Source organism: Poeciliopsis prolifica, unplaced genomic scaffold (assembly GCF_027474105.1).
Source record: "Poeciliopsis prolifica strain line A6 unplaced genomic scaffold, Auburn_PproV2 SCAFFOLD022, whole genome shotgun sequence".
Taxonomy (NCBI): domain Eukaryota; kingdom Metazoa; phylum Chordata; class Actinopteri; order Cyprinodontiformes; family Poeciliidae; genus Poeciliopsis; species Poeciliopsis prolifica.
In genome coordinates, this window is record NW_026562397.1 from 7461270 (window position 1) to 7472613 (window position 11344).

At 42.4% G+C, this 11344-nt stretch overlaps 1 protein-coding gene across 1 annotated transcript; it reads left to right on the top strand.

The window, feature by feature from the left end:
• Positions 1-3659: 3659 nt before the first annotated feature.
• sptssb (serine palmitoyltransferase, small subunit B) lies at positions 3660-8232 on the top strand. Its single transcript, XM_055045277.1, has 2 exons — positions 3660-4120; positions 5582-8232. Exon 2 carries the CDS (start codon positions 5590-5592, stop codon positions 5830-5832), a length of 243 nt encoding a protein of 80 aa, XP_054901252.1. The 5' UTR covers positions 3660-4120; positions 5582-5589; the 3' UTR covers positions 5833-8232.
• Positions 8233-11344: the final 3112 nt, after the last annotated feature.

The window sequence follows — 11344 nt, forward strand, 5'->3', positions numbered from 1 at the left end:
TAAGGAACGTTCTGTACGTTCTTTGAAATCAGATGGTGCTGGAGATATAAATTTGATTTATAATTTAGATTTCAATGGCACCACGTGTCTGTGGCCACTCCACCTCTCCAGATCATCTGTTTATTGGCCATTACGTGTCTGTCCGCACTTGATCAAAGGAACATTTACATTTCTCACCTGAAATCAGCTTGTGTATGCAAAAGAACTCCCAGAGATGGCTGTCATGTCATGAAGTAAAGCTTTCAGGTCGTGAACTACTGGTGAGTTACTGAAATTGTTACTAAACAATGACTGCTGAGGAATAACAAATGCTTTGTTGTTTTTCATAAAAATTAATGAATCAGTGGAGTCAAATCAAAGTTGAATACTATTGGGCTCTTTATAGACTGACAAAAGTCAATCATGAAAAGTTTGTTTCAAATCTGATAACTTGTATGTGATTTATAAACGACCGTATGCATACGGAGAGGGACTGCAATTCGCCATTCGTCTATACCATTTCTTTTGTCTGGAATGTCACTAAAATTGCTTTTGGGAACAGTGGGGTCACTACTGTTAACTGCGACTGTGCAGTCATGACCTGGTGGGCCGGTCTATCAGTCAAACCTTTCACAGCAGAGCAGAAGAGGACAGTGGCTGATTTTCAGACCTTTGCTGAGGTTGATAAGATCGGGGGATAAGACTGGCTTCACAATGTAAATGTCGGCCGATCGCCGATCTCCCAAAATTAAGGAAATCTGTGCCGATAAATCGGTGCACCCCTAGAATTCACCGCTGCCCCAAAAGAGTCTGCTGCTCGATTCTGTTGGTAGTAAAAATCTTTTAGGTATTTAAAGGTAGTAAATTCAAGTCTAGGAATCCCATATTAACCATGAAAAAGCCACCTGGAAAGTAAATTACATCTTTCTTGTGTTTTTGCATAATGCGCGCTGGTTTTATTTGAAAGTTAAGCTGCTTTTGTTGCCTCGGTTGCAGTAAAATTGATTTAAATGCTGCATCGTCTTGCCAAAGCGTTCATACCCCTGGAACCTTTCCACTTTTAATCATCTCACAACCACTAACTTACATGTAGGCCATTTGGGTTTTTATGCGATAGACCATCACAAATCAGTGCGTAGCGCTGAAGCAGAAGAAGATGAAGAAGTTTTATTTGTCACGCTACAAATAGCATTGTAAAAACTGCAATGTGTTTACCGCCTCATTTAAATAAAATTCAGTGAAATTCAGTTGGGAATGAGTAAACTGAGCTCTGTGTAGGTTAAGATCACAGAACTTCTTCTTCTACCTCAGAGAAACAAACCACATTGTGGAAACACCAGACAAGTCAGGGAGACAGATGTATAGAAAGTTAAAGCGGAGTCATGTTGGTGTAGCAACCTTGAGCATCTCATGAAATACTTATCCGTTCCCTAAATGTAGATGATTGCACGACTGCAAACCTTCCCAGGCTTGGAAACCAAAGCGGAGGTGAACCATGATGTAAATAAGCCACAGAGGGGACACCGCTAGCATGGAAGAGCGTGTTCTGGTCCAATGGAAGCAGGACTTAATTTTTTTCCCCTATAAAGTCGAAACCACCCTGGACACAACAATCCCATAATTAGGCCTTGCTTCTTTACAGCACTTCATGTGGTGTTTATTAGCAAGGCCAACAGAGAGTTGGTTTTTCTTCTGTAAGTTGAAGACAAGAGACAGGAAGTGATCTAACAGTACAGTCTGTTGTCCAGACAAACACCAAGGTATTTATATTCCTCAAACACCTTCACTTCTTCTCCCATGACGCCATTGTCTTCATGACACACACACTCACACACACCCATGCCGACAAGGTATAAATAGATATACGTAGCTAACATCGGTGCAGTTTCACTTATTGGAACTATTTTGATATGTTGAAAAAAGGACAGACAGGCTGATACTGACATCACTGTTACAATCTCTAAAACTACATATCCATTTTCTTCCATGGCTGTGTGATACTTTGTGTTGCTCTTTCACATGAAACCTCAATAAAATACATTAAAGTTTGTGGTTGAAACAGATTAAAACGGGAACCAGCTTGAGGGAAAGTTTTGAAGCACTTTGTGTGGTGTTGAATTGTTTGCCACCAGATTTGTTGTTTTCCTTTGTATGGTCATGGAGCCCACACTCTGGAGGAGCGTGTGCGTCGCCGTCTCTCGGTCTTTTGTGACATGCCTCACATTTTAGCTGGAGGAGAGCCGGTCTCATTTTTCGCAAACCTGAGCTCGTTGTTAACGGTAATCAGATCCACTTGGGAAAGTGAATGAAGTGAATCCACAGTGTGAGTGTGTGTATTTCGCCATCACTGTGTTTTTGGGTTTTTTTTCTTTCTTGCTTTTGCACAGAATACTTTGACATGTTTAACTCTAGCATTTTAAACAGTTTCTGGATGTTACAAAAGAGAAATGTGATCTTTGCTGATTCCTTCTGAACACAATTTTCTAAGTACTATTTAAAAGCAGGTCAGTGCTCACAGGGTCGTTTTACCCCTAATCTTAACCTGAAATCTGTTTGAACAGATTCAATTTCCATTTACACCCCAACAAAGCAAATAAAATAAAGTGTCCCTTATCAGCGCTGCTGGGTGTTTACAGATCAATAATGCAGCGTCACAACTGAGCTGCTCAGCAAACCTACAATTAAGGAGATACGATTTCCTACATCTGTTCAATCCCTTCCCCAAAATAAAACAGCTTGTCCTGCTTTAAAGTGGAAAAAGAAGCTTCCAGAGAGCAAACAAGGATGTCAGGATATTCAGATTTTCTAGACTAGTGTATTTATTTCATCATTGGTCCGAAAGGCTGCAAGGTTTAGCTCTGAAAATCTTCATATTGCTGCAGAAACTTCACACTGGGCCTCAAGTAATTTCCATTTTGTGGCCTTCCACTCTTTTTCCAGGTCTTAATTGTCCAATAAGATGAATAATAAGTCCTGAAAATAAGTTTTTAGGCCAACAAGATTCTGTCCAGTCTTTTTTCTTGTTGGAAAAGGTAAAAACCGCTGGAGCTGTCTATGGTTAAGAAGAGGCTTAACCAAAAGAAATATCCTGGATATGCGCTCTTGACGCACAGACTTTCCCACACTTTTTCCATCCACTAAACTTTCCACGGATATGCTTAGACATGGCAGTCTGAGTACAGCCAGCTCCTTTGGTAATGATCTCAAGTGTTTATTCTCCTTGTGACGAGCATCACTACCCGCCTGCTGGAAACCTGGAGTCAGCAGCCTTTCTCTGACTCTGTAACCAACAACACACCCATTACATGACAGCACAGTGTGAAGAAATTCTGCTTTTAAAGAGGTGTGTGACATATTCTAAAATCCAGAGAACCTTAATGTCGAGGGGGGATAAAGATCCCAGAGCTGAGTGGAAGAGTCAGGAGAAGCAAAATTCAAACTGGTTAAATGCGATGTGTCTGTTCTGAGGAGCCAGACACATACTTTCAGTGAGATTGATTACTTTGATGCCCTGGCAGTGAAATTTAGATTTTTACGACGAATCAAGTGTCTTCATGCCATGCAATGTTTCAGATTCGGGGTCTTTAATAACGACCAGGTTGCTGTGAGTGTGCAGCAGCTTGTTTTTCCGCTGCTGCTGCGTCAGGAGGAGGAGGGGGGGGGGGACTGCGGCGCAGCTTCTGGCTGCAGGATGGCGGGACAGCGGCGCCAAGGATGCGGCATGGACTGGAGAAAAGTTTAGGAACGCCGCACGTCGCAGGGCGTCATGCGTGGCGCAAGAAGAGAAGCGAAAAGAAACGCACAGCCGCCGCAGCCCGCGACACGTCGGCTCCCGTCTGCGCCCTCCGATGCACCGGCCGCGAATAATCAGCGCACACTGACCGGCCTCTGCATCAACCGGTCCGCCTCCTCCGTCGCTCCACCTGCATGAACCGCGAGCCAGGTGAAGGGTCAGCGTAAACACGAGCTGTGGGTGTGGCGCCACTTCCGGAGCATGCAATGAGGGCTGCATGTATACATTTGAGCGAGACGGAGGTGAAGTGGTGAGACGGCTCTTGGGTTCACAGCAGGGGGGACGCGGGCTGCAGCTGGTCCTGTTGCAGAGGAGACGACCGGAGGGGGGGAGTCCCCACCGACCGAGGTGAGTCACAAACCCCTTCTTATATAGCTATGTTCAATATAAAGATCAATTGTTATTTTTGATTTGCTTCTATTGAACTAAGCCGTCGGTCTGGGATTTATCCACCATTTGTTGCCCACAATCTTCCTTTTTGCAAACAACAGTAGATGCTTTTCTTTTTGGTCTTTAGCTCATGTTTAGTCTTTATCCAGGAATTTGGCCAAATCCTTTGTTAAATTCCTTTGTAATTCAAGCCTTCACCCCCATTTCTCTTAAAAAAAACAAACAAAAATAAGAAACAAAATCAAACACTCAGGTAAGTAGGCACACTTTCACCTGTCAGCCCCTCCCTCCTTCTACAGTGACAGGAGCTGTATATACTCACCTCTGCACAAGTTTAGTTGGAAAATATAAAATGAACATATCTTCCTTCCAACATTTGTAAGCACTTGATTCCAGAGCAGAAAGTGTTATAGGTGCAAGCAAAGCTTAGAAAAACACGTTCAGTCGTCTGATTGTCTGGGGAAAATTGCTTGTGTTTCCTGAGTGAAATGGTAAACTCAAGCCGGGGTGATAAGTGATGACACTTTTCAGGTCATGTGGGAGCTGTGAGCGTAATTTCATTGGCGTTTTTCCTGTAGTCTGGTCAGTGTTCAGGGCACTGCTGTTTGTTGTTTCAGAGGTTCTGATGTTGGGAATTTGGGCACCACTTCCAGTCAAACTCATCACAGCCTCTGTGTTTATATCTGCCCTGAACTGTCTGAACTTTTGATTGTTGTGCATTTTAAGATTCTTAGATTTCATGATTTCTGTATTAAGACGACAGATGTATTGATTTAGCCGTATAATTTGTTTCCTGAAATCTTGCGGTCATTAGTGTTGGGAAGGGGGTCAGACTCATTGTGAATATGCCAATAAGTTTCAACGGAAAACTATCATTGATTGATCTGTCGATTGATTTCCATTTATTGTCTCTGACAACATCACAGACTTGCGTAGCAGAAGTGATTGGTGGGTTATAAACAAATTAAACTATAAGGCTCACCTATTGCACAACTAATAGTTGCGGTTATTTTTCTCAGTTCTTTTAAAGCCTAACTAAATGTGATTTTTTTTTTCAAAGATACTTAAATCACGTCGAAGTTATAATGAAGTTGACGTCTTTCTTTGGTCAACTTAAAATAATCTTTATCCACAAGGCAAACCAAAAATGATTTTGTCTCAAGAAAACTGGAAGCGCAGGCCAACCCGTATTTTCGTCCCGCTTGTATTTGGATGCTCAAATGCACACAGTACATTCTACATGGCTCATGTAATTTTAACACGTGTTTCTATTTGTCACATTGTGGAGTGTTACTCCCATATTAACTTCAAACATTATTTTGCAGTCAGAACTTACGCTACAGTTCCAACTTTAAAATCTTTTCACTTTTCATTTCCCTTCACTTGTTTAAACCTGACCTCTGTCTGCTCACTCCCCAGCTGGCAGGATGAACTTCAAAAACATGCGGGAGCACCTGGCCTGGCTGTACTACCAGTACCTGCTCATCACCGGCATCTACGTCCTGGAGCCGTGGGAGAAGTCCATCTTTAACTCTGTCCTCTTCTCCGCCATCGCCATGGTGGTCTACACCTCCTACGTGTTCGTGCCCATCCACGTGCGTCTGGCTCTGGAGTTTTTCTCCGAGATCATCAACGGCCAACCGGAGAGCGCCATGGCGCTAATGAACTAAAACGGAGGAGGAGAGTGGAGGGAAAAGACTCAAAAAGAAAAAGAAGAAGGGGCAGCTCGCAACTGTGACCTTAAGCCTCTCACTTCTTCACCCGAACCACAAACCGGACACTTCATCGACACTGAAAACATGGAGATCTTGCCGGAATCATCTGGAAGCCTTACTCACTTCTTTTGGATCTCGTGCTCTCTGGCCTTACCCGATGGTATTACACAACAGTGCTTTAATTTCCTGCGCTATTGAAATGTTTGCTTTTCCTTTTCCTCGCTATATGTCCTGTTTGAGTGCATCCCACCTCCGGGTTTTGCATGACAGGTCCTTACATGACAGGTAGATTTGCACGCTTGACAAACAACAAAGCACAACCGTCTCTTTTTCTTCCTCTGGATGCATAAGTCAAGAAGGTTTTCCGGTCGTTCTGATTTTTAGCTTAATAAGACCTGGACATCATGGAAGAAATTATATTTTTTTAGAACAGTAAAGATTCTGAAACTTTTTGTCAACTTTTCTTTCTTTTTTTCTAAATTTGGTTGTGTTTGAAATGACGAATGCAATATATGCCACGCCTCACATGTAACGGCACCCTGCATAAAGTCATATAAAAAGCCTTAGAATATTTTAATCTTTTACCGCAGTAACACAACCTTTCACAAAACACGGAGAAAGCCAACTTTTAATTTGAGAACATTTAAGAGGCGAAAAAAAGATCAACCTAGAAAAACTTTCAACGTTGTTTATTTGAGCAGTTTTTTTTTTAAAAAATCATACTTTTTTAAGTTGATCAGAGTGTCCGATCATGTTTTTCGTCTGTTTCTTATCCACTATTCAAAATGGGAAAGATTAGAAACCTTACACTTAAAAAAAACAACTCCAGGAATCAATTTCGTTTCCTCTATTGCTGCATTTTCTAGCACCAAGGTAGCATTTGTGTCTTCATCAGATATTTATGTTAGTATGACCTGACCTGACACACAGAGCCTTATTTCTTTATCCATCCCTCAGGCAAGATGTCTTGCAACACAAGTATGGCAAACGTGTGTTGAGCTTCATATATTAGCAATAATGAAACAGCTGCTTGCCTGTTCTTCCACAGATCTTCAAAGTTTCAAGCAGCTGGAACTGTGGTGAATGAAGTCATAGGGAGACAAAGGTTCAATTTTAAAGTTTAGCATCACTACTTGGAAAAAAAAAAAAGAAGCGAGAGATGATATCTCAATAAAACAAGTATACTTCAAAGGCCGGCCGGTGCCAATAAACATGGGACAGAAACCAGCTATAGCCAATGAAGCAGACAACAGAGACTCGCAGTTTATAAAGATGTACAATTTTCTCCACCTCTAATGGCAACAGACTGGCAGCGACGTATACGTCTGCACGCTTCAGAGGGATAAAAACACCTGGAGGTCGGTTGTATGACGAGTCGAGACCCGTGGCGACACACGGCCGTTGTTCTCGAACGTTTGTGTTGACACGTCACACCTGAAGACTCACTGCTTTCTGATTAAAACGGGAGGCAGAGCAGAGTTTATCACAGCTATATTGACATGCACCAAATACTGTTTTTAATTATGCTTGAGAAAATGGAAAGGGGAAAACTTTTTTTTGAGTTTCCTTTATGCACTGAAAAGCAAGCTGAAAGCATGCAGCGCAGAAGACACAATATTAGAAGAGAGAGCTTCAGCTATGCAATGGATGTAAACCTATTCGTTGCATCTGTCTGTTTAGGTATGTGCCGATCAAAAGGAGCAATAAAACGAGCCGAGCCCTCTCTTTATCTCGTTTTTTTTTTTTTTATACGATGGCATGTCGGAAAGGTGTGCTGAGCATTGAACGGGGAACAAATATTGATCTAACGCTCCTCCATGTCCAGGCTTGGCCTTGTCCGTGGCATAGTTATTTGCTGTGTCACGCAGCTGGAAAATTAGTCGGAAGGAAAAAAAGAATAGTCTTCCTCGGCTGCAGTTGATCAATGGATCGGATAGATTGGCTTTAATTATTTGTGCTGTGGATCAAGGGCTCACTGAGGACGTGCTAATTTTATTTACTTATGTGTTTATGTTCATTGGTAAATGCTTGGCTGGTTACAATGTCAGTTACCAAACTTTTTATTGCCCAATTATTTATGTTGAAGTCTCTTGTAGGCCATGATTACTGCATTGTTTGTTCTTTTACCTCTGCCTTAACAAGCTTTTTGTATTATTCCCAGTTTGTATTATGTTCCCTTGACTTTTGATAAACATTTCCACCAATGTGACACATTGTCCAGCAAGAATGAAGAGGCCTCTAAGATGCTATTTTTTTTTTTCTTTCACAGTTTACCAAACTGAATGTTGTATTTCTACATGATAGCCACAACATCACTGTAGTAATCGCAAAAATAAAGGCATCGGATGACACCTGTGCAGTCGCTCTCTGTCTCTTTTTCGTGCCTGCTGTTTTTGCCACAGCTGTTGGGAACAGTTTGAGGCACATGTTCACGTTGGATGTGGCGTCAGCTGCTTTGAAACAGAAGAAAGCCGAACAAAACCCGAGCTGAAACGCTTCACCACATGAGATGGATTCGGACAATGAGAGGACGAGCCATCCGACCAGTTCCTCCGAGCCGTGTTTGCCTCGGTGAATCGCACACCTGGTGAGCTGCCCGTCGCCACAAAGCTCTGGTGTCCTCAGGCCGCGGTTTTTGTTTGACCCATTATGAAGTATGTAACTCTTGGCTGACACAAATGGACACTCCTCCAGCCCACTTTCCAAATGCGGTACCAAGAAAAGTAACGAGACCCACAACTTTTACAATTTTGCTACGTTACAAAAACATACACTGAACAACAATATAAAGGCCCCATATCAAATATGAGAGTCTGATGAACATTTGGGTTTTGCAACATATAGAGAAACTCAGAATATATTTTCAGTCATTACTGATCTTCATATCGGCATTGATAACATGGTTTGACCATTTGTAGCGAATTGACAGTCCTCTGAAGATGATAGGAGTCAGGCAGATGAATTAGATTGTGACCAAGTCGGCGTCTCGTAGGCGGGTACAGTCAATAGTCTCATCAGCTGCGTGTGTGTCGCTGGTCTTAGCCGATCCCGCAGATGGAGGAGCTGGATGTGGCGATCTTGTGCTGGAGAGGTCACATATGACCACAACTCACGGAAATGCTCACTGATAAGTTGGATTCAAAATTATACACAAATAAAAAGAAATGCTACTTTTGTGCAATAAAATGTCAGCAAATGCTCATTTACAGTTGTTAACTTCACATGGCAATGATATTTGACATGGGGCTTTTGTGTTTTTGTTCACTGTAAATTTGACAAATTTACAGTATTTATGCAATAGTGCAACACACATGTACTGCATAATCGTGGTTACAGGAAAACATTTTTTTTCCTACATATTTTCCAAACAAAAATTGAAATAATATGGAGTTTATTGGGTGTTGAGCCCATTTAGAGACTGAAACGTACAATATGGTTCGGGTATTGATACCTGATATTTCACAATTTTGGTCATTTTTAAAAAAATTAAAATGGCAAAAAAAATTAAATTAGATTTAGGTGTCGGATTTGACTGGCCATTCTAGGACAGGAATACATTTTGATCCAAACCATTCTATTATCGGTCTCGTCTGGCTAAGGTGAACTTTGCCCCCGGTGTTTCACGTCTTAGCTAAGATTCTACCACCTGAGTTGCAGATCTCTGCAGCTACCCCAAAGTTATCCTGGACTACTTCTTTAATTGATGCTGCCATAACAGTAGTTTAAACTTATTTGTAACTTCATCTGACCTGTCTGGATACAGGCAGTACGGAGTAACCTCTATAGTTGTACTGTGATCAAATTACACACACACACACACCCACACCCACACACACACACACACACACACACACACACACACACACCACACACACACACACACACACACACGCACGCACGCACGCACGCACACACGCACGCACGCACGCACGCACACACAAACACACACACACACACACACACACACACACACACATACATACACACACACACACACACACACACACACACACAAGTGTTTAAGTGACCTCTGAAACTCACTGGCTGCACTGCTACACATAATAAAGGTGAATGAACGCAACTGCATGCCTCATTTATTTAGATCTATTTTTTAAATGTACAAAAACATGAAAAATTCCAATAAAAGTGTTGTGATTGCTTTTTCAGGGCACTTTACTTGTAATGCACATTTATTCAACATGAGGTCGAGGATAGAGGCTTGAGCCGCAGCTTACTTGTGGTAACCCAGGTTGCTGTGTTTATGAGTTGTAACCGAACACCTTCACCTTGTATTTTTCCAGGATGTTGGAAGGGAATAGGTGCAACACTCTCAGTTGTCATCCCCACACATTATAGCCCAACCAAAATGTCACCGTAAACCTCTTTCCTCCTTATTTCTTTTCCTCCTTATTTCTTTCCTTTCCTGACGTCTTAGTTGGTTTTCACTGTTCTTCGTCATAATAAGAGGAGGTTTTTTCCCGCTCTGTGTCGTCTGCGCGGCATTACGCTCCTTGGTCTTTGAGGAGCAGCTTTGGCGTTGACACCGACTGTGTGAGTTTATGCCCCATGAACAAAGGGGTTAGAGGTGTAAACAAAGCTGCCCCCAGGCTCCTAAACACTCTCGGAGATGGTTGGTGTCTTCTTTCTGCTGTGTTTACGCGTGGCCTGTTAGTGTTGTTCACCCAAACAATAGGAAAAGGTGCTGAGATGGGAGGGAGACATACTTCAGTAATGTTCACACACAGCACACCCGACACAAAGGAAAGCACACATCTTGTGTGTTTTTCTTGGCTTTGTCGCCACAATCAAGACTCGGTTTACGACAATAGCCCAGTTAGAGTTTAAGAGTTGATATAATGTGTGGTTTATAGAACTAGAAAATTATTGCTGCACACAGAGAGAATTACTTTAGCAGCAGCCTGCCTGCCAAAAACTGTGGAGGTAGGTCAAAGTTCATCGCTGGTGAGGGAAGCTAACACACTTGTTCTGTAAGATGAATCATGAGAATTGATGTCACACATTCAGCGATCTGAAAATGTGTTTGCCTTGATGAGATGAAATCTTTGGACCGACCCAAAGGGGTTCCATAAGGTGCCGTTCTCGGGTCTGACTTTTGAATCCTGGAATAATCCGAATGCATCGTGCCTGGTTCTAAATGTTCGAGTGCATAAAGAGGACAGAGTGTTGCGTTTACAAGCCTTGAATGTAAGTTAATCATGTAACACAATCGCAAGATCGACGTTATCAACAAGTAACATTTCTCTTCTTCAATTTACACTGGGAAGGCAGCTGGTGATATGCACCAGCTCTTAACACAACATGAAGACCATACAACATACACACACACACGCACGCACGCGCACACACACGCACACACACACACACGCACACACACACACACACACACCCGCGCACACACAAACACACACACACACACCCGCGCGCACACGCCCACACACACACACAC